The following is an 18,418-nucleotide window of genomic DNA, read 5'->3' on the forward strand; positions in this document are numbered from 1 at the left end:
TCACTCAAAAGAGTGTTCTCTAATTTCACAACGCTCTTGTTTCTGAACTTCATTTGTTCCCCAACATTATCTGTCAGAGAAGCAATTTTTAAAGCTCAGCCTGCCGACTCATCCTTCTTTTTCAGAATCTGAAACAGTATTATGGACTAATTCCACTTTTATCACAACAAATGAGTAGTTAAGAATGACAGTGGAGCACTTGTAAGGGTTCGTTAGTGGGGTTGCTTGAAAATGACTGAGTTTATAGTGCCAGAAAGATCTGAAATTTGTGTCAGAGTATTCTCAGCTGAGGAATCTGAAACGAAGTACTGCCAAAGGAAAATGCAAGTAATTGAAAGAATAAACACGAAAAGAGCCAGCTGAATTCTTTCAATTCTCTCTTTTCTCTGTCAAACCTTTGACAAACCTTTTCTGAATCATTTTATTGCCATTTAAAATAGCTTTAGAAGTGAGGTGTCATAAGAAAAAGAGCTCACAGCATACATAGTACAAAAACTCTCAGGACATCTATATATAGGTTTTGGACTCATGAAAAAAAAAAGCAAACCAATTTTCTAGTGGTTTATTGCCTTTTTTAATAAAGGACAAGAAAGTTCATGCCATGTATACAGAGCTTAAATGCAGGATTTTTTAAAAATCCATATCCCAATTTAAAGTGAATAAATAGTAATTAAATGAAAGTAGAGGTCGGTGCTGGGTCAGCTATTCCAGAACTTGGATCACTACTAGGAAAATACACAGGAAACCTCTCAGTTACTACAATGCCTAAAATATAGATGATATAAACTCCCTGTTTTTCAGAGACTGGTGGCAGTTCAGACGGAAGAGGGAACAGCAATAAAAAAACATTTGAGCCTTTGCTGACATTTACCACTAAGACTCTGATTTTTGTTCAGTTTTGAAGAGAAGGCCAAGCCTAATTTCTCTACTGCAGAATTTGCAAGTATTTTCCTATTTGAAATGCTAGAGAAAGAAATCTTGAATTCTGTCACTATTCACTTTGGAAGTGTTCTCTTTCACTGTGCATTTATGGATTTCCACATACCTACACAATGCACTAACTTTTAAGTAGTCACCAGCATTACAGAAGAGCCTTGAGCAAAGCAGCAGCTTCTGAGTCCCAAAACCTGGGGTGGGTGTTCCAGTGAAACAGCTTGCTGCCTTTCCTTGTTAAATTTGTGACCTGTAGTATTTTGAATTGGACTTGTGCTCCCTCTGTGCCCTGGTGGCAGAGTTCCCCAAGGGAGGGGTAGGTGCTGTACTCTTTAAACCACACAGACCATTGACACAGTCACTGGCAAAGTGAGAGGAGGAATTATGGGCACTAGATCGAAGCTGGGCAAACAGCTTCTAGTGATCATCAATGCCCTGTTGTAACACTGCATCTACAATAACACATTTCATGCTACAGCTTTCAAATGTGTTTGGGTAAGAACAAAAAGCAAGTGCTGGTGCTTGGGACTGGAGATACACAAACTCAGCTGTGTGGCTTTGATGGCACCTGAGCTCCTGCTGCAAATTCTTCAGGATACACTTCCTCCATGAAAACCCTTCTCTGGGAGTAAGCAAACAGTGCATCCCATCTCTTTCTTATGCTTCCATTATCTGAGCCAATAATTAACATTTCTGTTTCAAACATTCATAAAACAAAGCAGCAGCTGTTCAGAGTAGTATCGTTGTAGCCTAAGCATTCTGAATAGTTGTGAGGCACCTTTCAAACCACTGTAGCTGTTCTGCTAGAGCTAGTATAAGGCTTTAAAAATGCAAGTGTTAAAAAGAGCATAAAGAATTGTGCAGCTATTGCAAAATACTTAACCAAGTCACTAGGCAATTTCATTCCAAATGGAGCTGTTAGACAGCGATGCTCCTGGGCTCATTCACCTCCTGGCAAGGCCTTCTGGAAGTCATGTCTACCTGAAAGCTGTGAATTTGTACATCTTACTGAAAGGCTTGGTTTTCCTAATACACATTCATATAACACAAAATTTGCACACCCATACAAAATGCTCACATTTCAGGTTTATATATAAATAGTGAGTACCTGTTACATCATGTGAAGTGAAATTCCCTTCAGTTGAGAGCATGCTTTTTAAGCAATCATTGATTTGGAAAAATGTACTGGAAAGTGGCAGTTATCCATATTTTAGCAGCAGTCAGAAAGGTTGCTGGGGAGACATTAGAAATCTAAACAGAAACTCTTGCAAGATAGTGAAGGTCAGGGCTGGGCAGCAGTTCAGCAGCGTGGCAGGGGCTGCGTGTGCACTGTCCCAGTGCAGCCCAGTGTCCTGCTGAGCACCACTCACAGCCCAGTGCTTCCAGGCAGCTGCAGGAACCCCATGCAGGACAGTGATGGAGGATTTGTCCTCCCAGGAGGTACTGCCTATTTTAAAAGTGACACAAAGAGTGAAGTTTAAATCCTTTTTCTGCCTCTGGGTGCCTGAGAGCACTCCTGATAGTTGCTGATAAAAGGAGGGGACCGCATCTTGTTAAGCTTGACTTCTTTTGTACTGAGCATTACAGGTCTTAACAGGTACCTGCTTTGTTTATTTTCTTTTGGGTTAAATCAGTCACTTGTTCTAGTGTGACTGAGATCTGAACCTGTCCTTGGAAGCATCCATACGCACGCAGCTTTAATTGTGGTGACAGTGTAGCTATCTCAAGTCACAGAGAGAGAATCACAGAATGGCCTAGGTTGGAGAAGACCTTTGAGATCAGCAAGTCCAACCCATGACCTAACCTAACACCTCCACATCAACTGAGTGCCACATCCTGTAGGGGGATAGAATATAAGAAAATAAAGATAGTGTAGAAAGTAATCTTAACCCTAAGGAGTTGCAGCTGGGCCAATTATCAAAGATTAGGAGCAGGCCTGACTTTAACAGGCCACAGCTGTGACCAATGAGTGCTATAAGGGTGGGGTGGCTGGTTGAGAAGGGAACTGGAGTCAGTTAGCTACTCTGGGAAGAAGAAAGAGTCAGTGCTCTGAGGAGCTGCCCACAAGAAACACCAAGAGGGTATGAAACTTTTGTGATAAGGAAACAACAGTATGGAACCCCTGCAATAAGATGGCAACAACATCCAGTCGTTTTTAAACAAGTCCAGGGACAGTGACTCCACCACCTCCCTGGGCAGACAATATCAGTGCCCAATCACTCTTTCAGTGAAGAATTTTTTCCTGATGTCTAACCTAAACTTCCCCTGGTGAAGCTTAAGACAAACTGTATCACTTCAGTTCCAGCCTGATCTGCAGCACAGGGAGCATTCAAATGGCATTTGCTAGAAGTGAACACTGCACTCACATTATCAACTGTATTTGTGACTTGGTGTGAAAATCAGGTCCTTTGGTTGCAAGCCGAGCGCTGGGTGGTGGTGGTGGTGGTGAAGCATCCTAAACTCCTGGCTTGGGAGCAGGGAGTCACCTGGCTCAGCCCAAGGCCCCACACGAGGACCCACCATAGGCACTTCATTTTTAGGTGTAGCTACACGAAGGACTGCGATCAACCCTCAGGAAATGTGCAGCTTTTTCCCCAGCACTGGAAGTGACACTGCCCGGAGCTGAAGGCAGAAGGTGGCTGAGGCGCTTTGCAGGGTTTGGCTTTGGATTGCTATTTACAGGCACTTCACTGTCCTCATACCTGTAAGCTCTTGAAAACTGACCACAGCTGAAGTACCTTCTGTGGATTTCCATCCAACTGCACACCAATCCTACACTACTGCTTCGATGTAAACATAAACCTCTTCATAAAAAATAAACACATGCTACCAGTCTAACCCTAAAGCCTAGAGCAATAAAAAGCCAGTTCAAGCTTAAATACACATTAAATAGCTTTGGAGTCAAATTAAATTAAAAGCTAAATTACAAGCACATAAGATCTCTGTTGCTGCTGACTGATTATTTTCTAGCCCTGGGTCTCGCTTTATATCTTCGCACTGTCTTGTTTTGGTGGTTCTGCTGACTGCGTTTCCAGGACTGAATATTTAACTGGGGAGAAAGAAAAAAACCCATGAGTACAATAGCACACGATGGAACCAGGGCACAAGCAACCCCGGCACTGGCTGATTGTGTGTGACACTGGAAAAGCCTTTGCAGCAGCTCTGATTGTCTGTCACTGAAAGAAGGATCACGCTTCTCTTGTGCAAGACTCTCAGTGGCTGCTACATGAAAGCTCGGTGTTAACTGCCATCGTGTGCAGCTCGAGCTCCTTGGGCTCTTACCAGGCTTTCCTTTGTGTGCACTGAAGGGGTAAAAGCACGGTGGTGGGTGTTTCACAAAAGCTGCAGCATCACCTAAGCAGTGCCATCATCAAAGGGATGCAGCAGCTCTGTACAGCAGCGGGGACTTTAGGGAAGTCCCTGGGTAAAGCTGTTTTAGTGAGGGAGGCAGGCAGGGGTAAGGGATGCAAGGCTCTCACCCTGGGGTTCCTCGCTCACGACGGCTTCCATGTTTTCTCCTTTCACATACTCGGCGTTCAGTCCCTCTGAGAAGTACAATAAACACAGTGAGAGGGGAAGGGTAGAAAGTGAAATTGTTTGCTTTGATGCCTTAAAAACTCCGGTAATGGGCGTAGAGCTGTAACAGCAGAGATGCCTTTTTAAAACCCCCTCTGCAGTGACAGCAGCACAGAAGCCTCCGTAACTTACAGCCAGGGCTGAGACTTGCTGGGTTTCAAAGTGCCCATGGAGCTCCTGGCAGGCACAGCTCCAGCAGCAGCTCTTTTGTCTGAGGCTCCTGCTTCATCTTTATCACGGGAGACAGCCCAGCTAATTCCTGTCTAAGGAGCTGAGCTCTGAGGAGTGCGGGAGGGGAAGGGAGGAAGCTTCCTGGACAGGACGGCTGTGTGCCTCAGCACAGAGATGTGCCACAGCCATATTAAAAGCTAAGTTATGCAGAGCTTCAAGCAGCAGTTCAGAGCAGGGCTGTGGTGATGAAGCAGGATCCCAGTGGGGTGTCAAATCCCGAGTAAGTCCCTTATTTAAATGCAAAGAAGTTCCCAACGTTATCAACAAGTGGAGCCGAGGCCATGGAGCAAGGCTGGGCACTGGTGGGCAGGGGTGGCTGCAGGAGGGTGGGCAGGAGAAAGGGGTGGTCCAGCTCAGAGCTGGAGGTGAATTAAGACAGTCTGGGGTGTGCCACAGACCTCAGGCATCCTCAGCAGCTCCTCTAAGGGACAGCTGTGGGGAAAGGCAGAGGGGGAAGTGCTGTGCTCCACTGGAGAAGGACCAGGGAAGGGGATTCGGGTGCTGGTCTGCAAATGAAGCCTGAGGCAATCAGGCCATGCAGCACACACTTTTTAGGCATCTGTAACTTGTCTGCACATCTAAATATAGCTCAGGGTGTGGCAGGTACTGGCTGTGCCTCACCACTAGGTCTGGATAGGGCTCACTGGTATCTCCCAGTGAAGGAGGGAGGTAGGGAATGGTGCCAGGACCAGGCCAAAGGAGTGTGGTGGGAGCCTTAGGCAGTAATGGGGCAGCTGCTGCCTCCAAGGCACAGGAGGAAAGGGTTCTGGAACTGGCTAGAAAACCCCATAAAGCCCTCATGCCAGCAGGGACACTGCAGGCAGCAGCTGGGCAAGCTGTGGAGGCAGGAGAGGTACAGCTGCCACCCTGCCCAGGCACAGCAAGAGGCTGAGCCACAGCCAGGGCACGGCTGGTGAGTACGAGTGAGGTGTAAGAAAAGAAAGTGGGATGGAGAGTTCTAGGCAGTGCTGGGCATCATCAGCAAATGCTCCTCAGAAGAGACTCAAAGCTGAAGGACACAGAAAGAAGTGAGCCTATTCCTCTGTGCATCAAGTGAGTGGTCAGACATGCTTTGCTGCAGTAACAGCAAATGCAATTTATGTTTTTCAATAAAAAGCAGCGGCTGACAACTCTTAGATTTCTGTCATGCACTGCAATGCATCTAAGGCCTGACATTAGCCCAGCATGCCATGTCTGATGGCTTAAATTAATCCTCCTTTATAATTAACTTTAATTTCCTGCTGCCTTTCTGGGGCTTTGTGTCTCTCAGCTTCCTCCTCATCAAAGCCTTTACTCCTTTTTTTTTATTATTTATTTTTGCCAAAATATCATTTAAGTGGGGGGAATGTACAAAAGTGTTTCATTCCATCACATTCATTTGACTTTTCCTGCTGATCTAATTTACCAAAATGCTGTTTGTTTCAGGCACAACTGGGAAAATAGCACGATCCCAACAGAACATTTCCAACCCCAAACACCCTTTCCCTAGAGCAAATGGGACTCACAGGAGATTTCAATTGATTAATTTCAAAAAAGAGCTTGTAACTCAGCTGCTTGTAACTTCCCTCTCATAAAGAGCTGCAGGAGCCCACCATGGTCAGGTGAGTGTTGTGGGCTGAGGCTGTGAGGAGTCTCCTGCAATGCTTGCACCAAGCAGCTTTAAGGGCAGCTCGTGCAAAAGGTGTTTTATGGTAAGTTTTGCTGTTTAATTTGCAGTTTACTGCAATGATTGTCACATGCCTGCTGAGGGTGCAGTGGGCTGAAGTCCCAGATGCAGATACTGCCCCTGTTCCCTTCCCTGCATCCTGGTGAGTCTTTACTGCTTGATGAGATTTTGGGGAGGGGGGGGGGGGGGTGGTTTGTTTATTTTGGGGTGGGATTTTTTTTTTTTTCATATTTCTTGTGTTTGGTATTGATGGTTTGGTCTTGGGCAGTGTTTGTGTGGGGCAGTGTGAGCCTGGGGTGGCAGTGGGTGCCGGGGCTGCCACTGCTGGTGGGTTCCTGTCTGTGCAAAGCCTGACATGGGGGGCTCAGTGACCTGTGCTGGGGCTTTATTCTGCCAGCTGGGGGCACTGGGTGGAGATGGCAGCAGGGCTCAGGGTGGAACACAGGTGTGTGCTGGCTGTGTGCCCTGGGTGCTCGGGAAGGACTCACGCTGGATGCTGAAGCAGAACTTCTTCTGCTGGTAGGAGATGTAGCTGGAGACGGCCCCGATGAGCGCCATGGCCAGGCCGCTGGCGATGCCGGCGATCGTCCCCGTCTCTGCCACTGTGGGGCACAGAGAGAGCTCTGGGATGGGCACTGACCCCCAGCTCCCCCCGCCCCGCCGTCCCCTGGCACACACCCACCTCCGCTGTAGTCGTTGTCGGTGTTGCCACTGGCACCTGCGGAGACACAACCCGTCAGTGCCCCTGCCCCTCTCTGCCCGCTGCTCCCCCACCGCTGGCCTCAGAGGGAGGGGACACGCAGGACAGGGGTGCCAGGGCAGCCCAGGCCTGGGGGTGGGCAGAAGCCTCCATGGGCTGCAGCCTTTCTGCTGCTCCACACTCCACTGGGCTGCTGGTTTTTGCTTCTAAAGGCTTTGAAGCTGCTCCTCTCCCTCTGTGTGTGCATAGGGGGAAGTTTTGTGAGATTCTCTGCATGGGACACCTCTGCCTGTGTCTGATAATTACCCTCACCCCCACTGCTCAGCATCAAGGGAGCACCTGAAGGGCTGTCAGTGTTACACAGCACATGGGTGGTGACTGGCTGAGCTCCATCACGTCAGGGAACCCTCAATTGGATTGAAGTCTATTTTGATACCACCTTCCCTGGAGAAACTGGGCTGGGAGGAGAAGCTGCTCCCAGAGGAAGCCGCAGTCCTTGCCGAGTCACTTACATCCTGAATTTATGGAAGCAGGTCAGCGTTGTATTAATGCCTCTGCTGCGTCTTGTCCTTGGCACAGGGATTTATTAAATGTTGATTAGGCTCATGGTGTTCAGCTCTTTATGTGACTGCTTTTAATATTTAATGCTGTGGATCCTTCTGAACGGCTTATCCGGTGGTTGTTGGATTTCCCCTTGTTCCAGACATTGGTGGTCATGTGGTGAAAAGCAAACGAAGGCATGTAGCCATGCATGGCACCAGGGTGCCCTTGAGGTGATGGGGAGACACAGGTCCTGTCTGCCCTGGTGGCAGCTGGAGCTGCAGAGCCTCCATGGAATCCAAACCGAGCATCTCCAATGCTGGCACCAGGCGTGACCACAGAAGCCAAGAACTTTTCCCTTGGCTCCATGGCTGAGACCCCTTTTGCCCTGCCATGGAGGTGAGCACAGCTCTGCACAGGGCTCTTTCCAGCAGCTGGGGGTAACCCCAAGCCATGACTGCTAAAGAAAACAACCATACCTAGGTCAGCACTTACCCTTCTTCTTGTCTGGGCTGTAGCCACCATCCACAATGCTGGCCAGGTCATCATCTGAAAATCCTTTAAAAGGAACAAACAGTGGCTGGCACCTGAGGGAGCCACAGCTGTGCCAGAAGTTGGGATCATGGGCTGCTCCATCTCCCCTTGGCAACTGGGACTAGTCAAATAGTAGTACTGCTTTTCTTACAATTACCAGATGTTAACCCTGAATTTCTTTAAGGTCATAGAAGAGGTAATAACTGACTAGTTTAAATGCTACTGTATTTTTTTTTTTTTACTGAAGTTAGTGATTTTTGGGAGTGAGGACGACTGATAATCACAGATGACTGATTATTTAAGAGTTCATTAGATGTTTTGGTGGTCAGCCTTGGCTGAGAGTGGAGAAGGCAGGAAGAAGGAGTTTGTGTGTGCTGTGGCCATACTGCTGTGGATCAGTGAGTCCCAGCTGCACCAGCTGGGCCTGGGGTCCTGTAGGCTGGAACTGGCCCTTATCCTTCCCAGAGGGACAGAACAGTCTAGGGGAAAAACTGAGCACCAGCATGTTTTGGTCCACATGAAAAAGTTATCTTGTAGTGGGCAAGTCTCATTGATGCAGGATAAATACAGAGAAACAGGGTCTGTGGATCTGCAGCTGAAGGTGCTGTTGAAGGTCTCAGCTGCAGTCCCAGAGGGAGCCCAGGGGTGCAGTAAGGTGAGTGATGGGAGCAGAGACAGCAAAAGGCTCCCCCTCTGATGCTGTGCATTGGGAAGGATTTCCTTTGCCTTAACTGGAAGAGACTGCCTTATTCATCAGCTTACCACAAAAAACAGATTTATGGGCTTAGTAATGAGTGTGAAAAGAATGAAAGCCCTGACTATGCCAGAGCCTGGAGAGGTCCCAGGCAATCCAGGGAGCAGTGATGCTGGGGGAATGTGTGTGCTGGTTTGTGGCCAGTGCCACGTTCCAGCAGTTCAACACCTCCACCTTTCCTGCAGGAGCCTGAAAACTCAGCAAGCCCAGAATACCAAAGTGCAGACAAGTCACCTAGTTAATACAATGTAATAAAATACCTGCCTGTTAATTAGGCGTGTGAGCAGGGTGTACAGCCATCCCAACATCAATAAACCAGCCGTGCAAAGTCTGCTTCCCAGCTCAAGTGCTCAGGGGAACAATCCTCACAGACAAATGATTCATTCACTGGAGTACTTCAGAGATGGAAAAAGATCCTTCCCAGCCCACAGGGTGTGTTAGGCCAGATTTACACCTTGGCAGTGAGTGTGAACCCCAGCAGCCCGTGCCCTCGGCTAAAGAGCTTTTGGGGATGGGGGGAACTCAACAAAACCACTGCACCTTAATGGATCAGAAGAGACCCTGGGGGGAAAAACCTGCACACAGACACAGAGCAAGTTGTTAGAAGAGCCCCCTTCTGCCAGGGACCATTGAGGAAGAGGCTCCTTCCCTCCCCAGGATCAAGCTGTCTGTGGAAATGTCTCCACTGTGAGCAGGCAGGACACTAGACCAGGCAGCACTTGTTTCTCTTTATCCCATCTCTTGGGGGGAATGGTGTCAGGCTGGGAAGAATCTCCTGCAGGCCCCAGGGAACAGCAGGGCTGGTAGCAAGCAGGACAGAGAGGAGAGGTCAGCCTACCTTCACCTGGCCTTAGGTCTGGCCTCCCAGGATCTTTCCTATCGTTCTTATCATCAAGGGCATCAGCCAAGTCAAAATCCATAGGATCCTTTTCTGGAAAACAAGACCAGGGTTAGCAATGTGGTGATAGGCTGAGGAACTCTGCAATTAATTAATTAATCAGGGAAAAACACTGTTGAAAGAGATGAAGCTCCAGACACAAGCATTTCCCAATTCTGCTGTGAGGCCTGGTGGCAGATCTTCCAAACCCATCCTGTTCCATGCCCCCACGCTGCTGTGCTGGGGAATGCCACGTCCTTCCTGCAGGAACAGGGTCCCCATGGCTGGAGTGCCAGGCAATCAGATAAATGAGGCCAGTAGGAAAAGTCAGAGCCAAACTGGTGCCCCCTGGGCCCAGCCGGAGGGAGGGAGGGAGGTGGCTGTACCATGCTCACGTGCCAGCTGGAATGGCTGTGGCTTGATTCCTTGGAGTTATTTTCCTCTGTGAATGCTCAGCTGGTCCCCCGACCTGCCTGGCTGACAGAGGATATTGACTCTGACAAATAGCAGCTAAAAGCCCAGTACTGGCCCTCCCACCGGTGCACTTCTGAGTTTATTCTGATTCAAACCAAAACCCAGCCTGGGCAGGCAGCAAAATGCTCAGCTGACAGGGTGCCCTGAGCCTGTGGGTGTCTGCCCAACACAGCTGTGCCATGACAGGGAGCACAACCAGCTCACAGCCTTCCAGCAAGCATGGGAATGAAGCATGGTCCAGAAACCACTGAGGTCCCCTGGGAAATGCAGGGCAATGCTCGGATGTCCTGTCCTCTCTGTGGCTTTTGATAGTTGTTTTTATCTTGAGGTGTCTCAGGCGAGCAAACAGACTAGAGGTTGGAAACACCATGATGAGGGCAGCAGAGCAGGAGAGAAGCAGCAGGGGCTGTGGAGATGATGCTCACCTGGGTTACGCTTAGGAGGGGCTCTTGTAGTTTTTGGCTGCTTGGTCGTGGTGGTGCGAATGACATCCCAAAGGCCATTGTCTGAAGGGAGGGAAAAAAAAACCAAAATGCTGTTACCCTCTGAAAGGTGGGCTCGGAGGAGTGCTGTGTGGGGAAACCCCCACCCTGCTGGGAGACTGGGGCTGCCCTGGGCCAGCTCAGGGCTCTGGTCTTCACACAAAAGCTGACACCCCTCTGGGTGCCCTGGGGATGGATGCTGGAGCCTGCAGGGAGCTCTGCATTACCTGGCTTCCCTGGCCTGGGGAAGGGCTTGGGAGTGGGCTTGGCTGGCTTGGTGGTAGTCTCCACAGGCGTGTCAAAGAAATCAGCCAAATCCAAGTCTGCAGGAGAGAAGAGATTGTTACACTCCTGTTTGTGGGGACAGCACAAGGCTGCTGGCACACACCCCTCCCTGTGGGTGTTGTGCAATGATGCTGCACCATTGCCAGGGCCTCCCACGTCAGGCTGGAGCTGGAAAGGGCATCCAGCCACTTTGCTGCTCAATCGTGACCTATCACAAAGGCTTCAGAAAAGCCTGGCCACCATTTCAGTGTCCCCATCCAAGCTGTGGCTGCAGCCCAGCCCCAGCAGTCCCGAAGTAATTCACTTTTGGGGGAGTCCTGCTGGTACCTGCAGCATCTCCTGAGAGCTGGGGAGACGAGAAGGGGCAGTGGAACTGAGCCAGTGGCTAGGACACTGCTCCCTGTGCAGCTGCCCGTGAGTGACCTTGAACTGAGCAGGGCATGCACAGAGAGGGGCCAGGGCACAGGAATCTACTGCAGGAGCCTCTCATTCATCCAAAAAACACTCCCTGGGGAAGAAGGAACTGGCTGAGACAAAGCCTCAGCCTCCACATGTGTTCATTTCCCAGGGGGAGTTTACTGGATGGAACAACCTCTCCTTCAGGCTGCAATCCAAGCACTGAAGCCCTGAGTGTGCCTCTGGCACTTGGCTTTTCTTGTCCCTACCAAAGACCATGGTGGCCAAGGAGCCAGACAGTTGAATTTGCTTAAATTTGTGCCAAGATCCTCCTGCACGGGTGAGTGGATTTACTTCTTAGCACTCCTCTGATGCGGTTTATTGCAGCTCCTCCAGGGACTGAGCTACCCTTCAGCTCCTGTGACTGTGCTATATTTAACAGGGACTCTTTGACCAAAACTGAGCCACAGGAGCTGCTGGCAACAAAACTCATGTGAATTGAAGGGAGTTTCCTCAACCGTGGCGCTGCTGGGAGCTGGCCAGACAGCACATTTGATGTGCACCAACAGTGAGAGACCCATTCTCCCCTGGAGGGGAAAGTGTCACCAAGATGGCACTTTCTGTGCAGGCTGGAAAAAAAAGGAAGGAAAATATCCTCTGGACTTCCTTCTGGGAAGTAAAGCTAGCAGGTGCCATGCAGACAGGAACAAAAGCTCTTGTGTAGCTGAGCAGTGATTTGTGTCTCCTCCATTAGGATACTGCAAAGTGTGCAAAATTCTGCCTTGGTTGTAAATGCTCCGCTGCCACTCACCCTCAGCACGGACAGAAATATCAATATTGCATTTCTCTGGCCACACAGGAACAGTGCAGGTGCACACACCAGCTCCAGCTTCCCCATGGGCAAGTGAAGGGGTCCCAAAGCAGCTGCTGAGGCAGCAGCACTCAGCCACACTCGGGCAGCCCTTGGGGGCTCACAGAGTTCTGTCCCAGGGGAAGTGCACCCCACACTGAGCAGAGATGGTGGGCATGCAAGGAGGTCTCACCTGTCCCACCTGTCCCACCTGCTGGCTTCCTGGGGCCCTTGGGAGTGGCTGTGACAAAAGAGATGGGGAGGAAAAGTGTTAGTCACAGGCATCAGCACAAATGTCACCTCTGGACTGAGAATGAATGGCAAAGATTTCAGCACAGCTTTCTGACATCTGCACTTGTAAACTCAGGGCACAGGGGGATGAACACCCTGCACACAATGTGTGGCCACACTGTGGACAGCCCATGGGTGAAATGGAGCCCAGTGCTCCACAGGGCACTCACTGCTGCCTTGAGCTGAGCCAGCATCCCAGCCCCGCTGGTGGGAGCAGGGAGCTGCAGCAATCTGCTCCAAGGCTCTGGGCTGAGCAGCAGACAGGGAAGGGCAGACACTGCACAGAACGTGTGGAAACCAGCAGTGAGGTGCCAATGCTTTGGTGTCCCTGGCTGGTCAGGCAGTCCAAGGACAGATAATTTCCTCTGCTGTGTTGTGCACAGGAGGTTCCCTGTCAGCTGGAGAGCTTTCAGTGACACCCTGATACTCAGATCCCAGCCTCCCCTGGCTGCTCCTGGGCTAAAACAGGCTACAGTCAGCCTCCTGAGGGGGGAGGGACGGAGCAATATGGAAACCACTGCCTATTAATAGTGGCTGGCATTACCAAGTATATGAATAAATTATGAGCAAGAGCTGTGGCTGCTCCATTCCCATTAATTTCCATTAGACTGGAGTGGTGTTGCTGGGCTTGATTTCCAGTGTGCTGGTGTGGTTTGATGCGACCCAACTCCAGACCCTCAGTTTGCTTTTTTCTGGGGCTGACATGAATGCAGAGTGGGATGCAGCACTTGGGGAGGCCATGGGGACAGTGCTGCCTCTTCCTTCCCTCACTGCAGGGACTTCAGCCTGGAGAATGCCACTTTCTCTCCACTTGAGGTGGCCATTAGTCATTTCTAACCAGGTCTCCTCACATGCTGCATTCAATGGCTTTTGGAAAATCCTAGATGAGCTGCATCAGCCCTGTCACCAAGTCTGATACCCCATGGCCTATCCTATGCAGGAGAGCTGTGGAGAGCACCCTCTATTGCACAAAAACTCCAAAATAACACAGCACAAGTGTCCCTCTGCTGTCAGACTACAGCACAAGAGGCTGCAAACAGTGTTACAGCTTTCCCTTCCATACACGTGGGTAGGTTCTGCCTGATCCCAGAGCCTGGCATCACTCATGGAGCAATCCCTGCTGCTGCCGTGCCAGCTGCTGGGTCTGGGGACAGCCACCATGAACTGCATGGGGAGTGCTGGGCAGTGAGGGGCCCTGGGTGCTGGCATCTGCAGCTCTGCCACAGCATCTCCATGGCTGGGGAGCAACTGGAGCCAGAGATGAGTGTGGGTGCACAGCAGCCTCGGGCACAGCCCTTGGCACTGGGGTAAGGCAGGTAACATTTCCCAGGGAGGGAGATGAGCCTCCTCCCATCCCTCAGCTGCTGTGCTGGCAGTTAGGTCCTTGGCATGTAAAACACCAAAATACTGAATGCTGCATGCCAGCAGTGGGGCACCCCTGAGGAAGTGAGTTTCCTTTGTCTGCTGGGCTACACTGGAACCCCAGTGAGGCAGAGCAGTGCCCCTGGGCACTGTGAGCTTTCCTGGGCACCACACTGCAATGCAGCAGGGCAGGAGCCAGCACTGCCCTGCCTGGCCAGGCACAGCGAGCTGCCCTCCCCAGCTGGGGAAGGATTCCATGATGGCTCCAGGCCTGCTGCAAGGCATTACCGAGGCAGGCAAGGAACCAAAGGGCAAGCTCAGTGCCACTGCTACCTCAGAGCACTGCGTGCTGTGCCTCCGTGGCTCCTCACAGGAGCCAGCAAGCAAAGGGCACCTGGTCAGCAGGCAGCTTCTCCAGGACTGTCCCCAGCTCCACCTGTCCAACCCAGACCCTGTGTCTCCCAGGCAGAGAGGATGAGGCAGGTGTATCCTCTACCACCCTCCCACCAGCATCAGATCCCAAAGAACAAATTATATCTATTACCATCTGTTTGTTTTCTCCTCTTTAAAACAATGCATAAATGTGACTTACGTCGCCTGGTGGTGGGGTCAAACAGGGCATCCTCTAGGTTGAAGTCATCTGTGTCATCCCCATGACCTGGAGACAAAGAATCAGCACTGGCTGTACTCACTCCACACAGAGTAAACCACCTTTAAATAAGGCATAGCTAGACTTGTTTGCTCAAATTGCTGTTTTTTTGCTGGTTTTTTCCAAGCCTGACCCAACACTGGTGATGAAGACATCAGCCTTCTCCAAATGCTGTGACTATTAAATGCAGGGCAGCCATCTCTGGATTTTCCATTTGTCTGCCCTAATGGATGTGGTACAAAGGCACATGTTATGCTTAGATTTGTCAAGGAGAACCTACCAATTCATCTCTTGAGCTGCCACTCATCTCTGGCTGTGCTCGCGATTATATGATTGCTAAATTCCATGAAAACACTGGGACAGTGCAGACAAATTCAGTGGCAAACACAAAAGCCCTATGCCCCTCTTCTTCTCAAGTGCCTTCCAACATCAAAGGCTTTGCATAAAAAAGCTTTTGCTGGCTGCCAAGCACGACTTAGCATTTCAGAGGCAGCCTGCATCATTCTGCCTTGGAAATGTGAACCAGGATGAAACCCCCATCCCAGGGATATACGTGACAGGCAGATTTTTTTGTTAGAGATGCCTCACCACAACTCCAGTCCCATATCCCAGGGATAACTCAGGGCTACATCGTGTTCTCCTGCAACAGAGCCAGCTAATCCTTCCTTTCTCAGTCTCTTTTTTGCATGGCATTAATTACTGTTGACTTACCCTAGTTCTGAATGTATTTGTCTTGATAAATTCATGCTTTTACATCTCGGAGCATGCTGAGTAATTAATATCCTTTGGGTTTGCTAAGTACTGCAGCACTGCAAGAGAACATTAAAATGGCTTTCCTCTTATTCCTACTGCTAAATGGATTTAGCTATTGCCACCTGAGCTCCAGCGTGCTTCATGAATAAATTTAAAGCTTTACTGACAAGGACAGTAACAATGGGAAGGCACCAGTCCATCACAAAGCAGGTATCAGCATTTCAGTGAAAAAGTTCACTGAGAGTGGTCACTAAGTACTGCAACAGCTGCAGCTCGGGTTCCACTCACTCACTCACACATCACCTCTCATCTCATCTGCTGCCTGTGAAGCACACGCAGCAGCCCTGAGGGGATGGATGTGATCTGTGTGCAGGGGCTGGGGCTGGGAAGTTGCTGTGGGCTTCTCCCCCCAGCAAAGGCTGGACGGGAGGTGCTGCTGGAGGGGGTGTGTACAGAATGAGTGTCCCAGCCCACACCGTGTTTCTCATCGGGCTCAACGATGCCAACGCCTCCCTGCAGCCTGGAGGAACGGCCAGCAGCAGGCGAGGCAGGGAACATCCCTGTGAAATCCACAGGGAGAGGCACACGGAAGAGCCTCCTGCTCAGCACAGCAGGGCAGTGTCTGCCACCCTCAGCCTCCCTCCATGCCTCTCTCCTCCCTTCCCAAAATCTTTCCCTCTTGGGCCTTATTGCTGGTGAAATACTGGCACTGTGAGACAGGCATTGCTCTCCCGCTCTGACAGCCTGGGTGAAGCTGCAGAGTTAACAAGTGGTCTGTCAGTGCAAAGGAGCAAAGTTAAAAATGTGCAAGACCATCCACAGTGCTGGCAAAGACCTGCCCAGCTCCAGGGCTTGCACAGGGGGCTGCCAAACCATCAACATCCCTGCTGAGACTCAACACACTCATCACTGTGCTGGCCAACTGCCCCAGCCTTGTCAGTCTGACAATTTCGTGCAGTCTTCCCCAGAATGGCTCTTTTCCCACTCTTTACTGGATTTCCAGGAACTAACAGGACTCCACCATTTGTTTCTTTCTACATAAAAGCATGCTTAAAAATAGGCAGAAGGGGAAGCCCACGTCGCGTCTCTGGTGGATGAGAAGCGTTATCAGCCCGAAGGAGGAAAATGTTCTGTCACCATGTGAGCCGGCAGGAGGGATGTGGTGGCAGCACCAACTCGCAGCAATATGCCAGGAGCCTCCCTTCCCTCTCCCTCTGCTCTCCATGATTAAGTCAATATCAAGGCACTGACTTGCTGCATGCTGAGCCCTGTGTTAGTGTATCCCGCCCATGCTTTGCCTCAGTGCAGGAGCCCAAATACCGAGGGCAGGAGTGGACAGCCGTGGGGTGTGTGCAGCTCACAGGCTCTAATGAAGGGCTCTGGGGGTTGTGGGGCTGCACAGAGATGTCCCCCCAGTGGGGACAGGGGCCTGGCAGGGAACACAGTGTCCCAAAAATGGGCTCCCTCCTCCTGGCTTTGGGGGGCTCACTGGACCTGCCAGCTGAGAAGCACTTACAGCCCCCCTGGGTTTGGTGACAGCTCCCTTGGCAACTTTCCCTGCAGGATGAGAGGAGGGCGCCCCTTCCAAAACCCCTCTCCAAAGAGCCAGCTGGCCCCAAGGGGAAGAGAGGTGCTCAGGGCCCTCCATCCTCATGGGGCTGAGGTAAACCAGCAACTGCTGGAGAGTCCTGGGCTGGAGCTGCATCCTGGGTGTCTTCCCTGCCCTGGTGGGAGAGGTGGCAATGCTGCCCGAGCGAGGGTTGGGAAAACTGTGGATGCACTGAGCTGCCCAGTAAAACCCTCCCAGAGAGCGGCAGTGCTGTGCACAGCCTGGTATCCAGGGCTTCCCCAATGCTGCCCCTGGCAAACCAACATCCTTTTCCAGATTCCCCCAGGTGTTAGCAAGGATTAATAATAGATTGCCAGTTAATTGAAGCTGACAACACCTGTATTTCATGCAAAGGGTGTTACAGAGATGCAGTAGACCCTTTAGAGATCAATAACCGAGTGCTGCTGTCACAGGCACACAGACTCCCCTGCTCTCTCCAACAGATAAGACTGGAATGCTCTCCTCATTCTTTTACTCTGTTATTAAGTGGTAACAAATCTGGTACTTCATGGCCAGACACTGGAAACCCCACCAGCTCTTGGGACGTGTGTTTACTGTGCACGTGCAGTGTTTTGGAGGCAGCACTGCCACTCCCTGCACTGGCCTGTGCAATCCCTTTGCTCCTGGAGCCACTGCTCCACAGTCACTCCAGCAGTGGAGCTTCCAAAGCCCACTGATGGGAACTCATGCACAGCAGAGATTATCTTTACAGTAAGGGTTTATACTTTTTGAGAGAGCTTGGGGCCCATACCTACACATCAGCACTCACAAGCTGCTGAGCTGCAGCAGAGTTTTGTCTGTGATGCCCATGAAACGGAGCCAGGGTTGTGCATGGCCTGACATGCCACCTTCCCCATAGGACACCCCCACCTACACCTGTTACAGGGCCACAACAGCAGTGATTCACAAACCCCCCTTTGCTGGTTGCTAAGTGCTGGGGAGCAGTAAGAGATCCTTGTCAGGGCTGATGACTAGGCTAGTTTGGGTCACTTTTTTCCCTACCCCTGCACTGGGTCTTTGGAAGAACTATGCTCTTTGGTTGCTGGGAGAAAACACACATCCCCTGGGGCAACTGGAGGCAATTCCAGCTCTGTGTGCCACTAGCAGGGGCAGTGGAGCACCCAAGGGACTGCAGCTCTGTGGTGAGGGGGGAATAGGCAAATGAGATATGCTTTCCATATTTTTATTTAATCTGGCAATCCACAGAGACGAAGCTGGGACATTACATTGCACCCAATATGAATCCCCCAAAGCCAGAATGGGGAGGTGGGGGGACCCCAAGGCTGCAGCTGTGTCCAGCAGAAGCTGTGTAACAGGGGTGGGAGTTATGGCCGAGCCGGCACTGCAGACTCCCCCACCTCTTGCTGAGTCCGCTCGCCTTGCCAGGGGTATTTTTAATCAGAGCTAGCTGCTCTTTGAAGGTAGAAGGTTTTTGTGCCTTAATGTATTCTCTCCT

The 18,418-nt window shown here is 50.7% G+C and overlaps 1 protein-coding gene across 2 annotated transcripts in view; it reads right to left on the reverse strand.

Annotated features, from left to right (window-relative positions):
• Nucleotides 1–546: 546 nt before the first annotated feature.
• Nucleotides 547–18,418, reverse strand: part of CD99L2 (CD99 molecule like 2) — a 32,089-nt gene continuing 14,217 nt past the window's right edge. Inside the window, exons 2-11 of one of the 2 annotated variants that reach the window (XM_084213196.1) lie at nucleotides 14,544–14,609; nucleotides 12,492–12,539; nucleotides 10,995–11,090; nucleotides 10,711–10,791; nucleotides 9,773–9,865; nucleotides 8,142–8,204; nucleotides 7,089–7,124; nucleotides 6,895–7,008; nucleotides 4,413–4,478; nucleotides 547–3,982 (exon numbers count right to left, since the gene is read on the reverse strand). In XM_084213196.1, the coding sequence (XP_084069322.1) occupies nucleotides 3,918–3,982; nucleotides 4,413–4,478; nucleotides 6,895–7,008; nucleotides 7,089–7,124; nucleotides 8,142–8,204; nucleotides 9,773–9,865; nucleotides 10,711–10,791; nucleotides 10,995–11,090; nucleotides 12,492–12,539; nucleotides 14,544–14,609 (728 nt within the window). In that variant the 3' untranslated portion in view covers nucleotides 547–3,917. The remainder of the gene's footprint in view (nucleotides 3,983–4,412; nucleotides 4,479–6,894; nucleotides 7,009–7,088; nucleotides 7,125–8,141; nucleotides 8,205–9,772; nucleotides 9,866–10,710; nucleotides 10,792–10,994; nucleotides 11,091–12,491; nucleotides 12,540–14,543; nucleotides 14,610–18,418) is intronic. The other variant, XM_084213197.1, reaches the window with a different exon arrangement.

The sequence above is a fragment of the Fringilla coelebs genome (assembly GCF_963513975.1).
Source record: "Fringilla coelebs genome assembly, chromosome: 11".
Classification (NCBI taxonomy): Eukaryota; Metazoa; Chordata; class Aves; order Passeriformes; family Fringillidae; genus Fringilla; species Fringilla coelebs.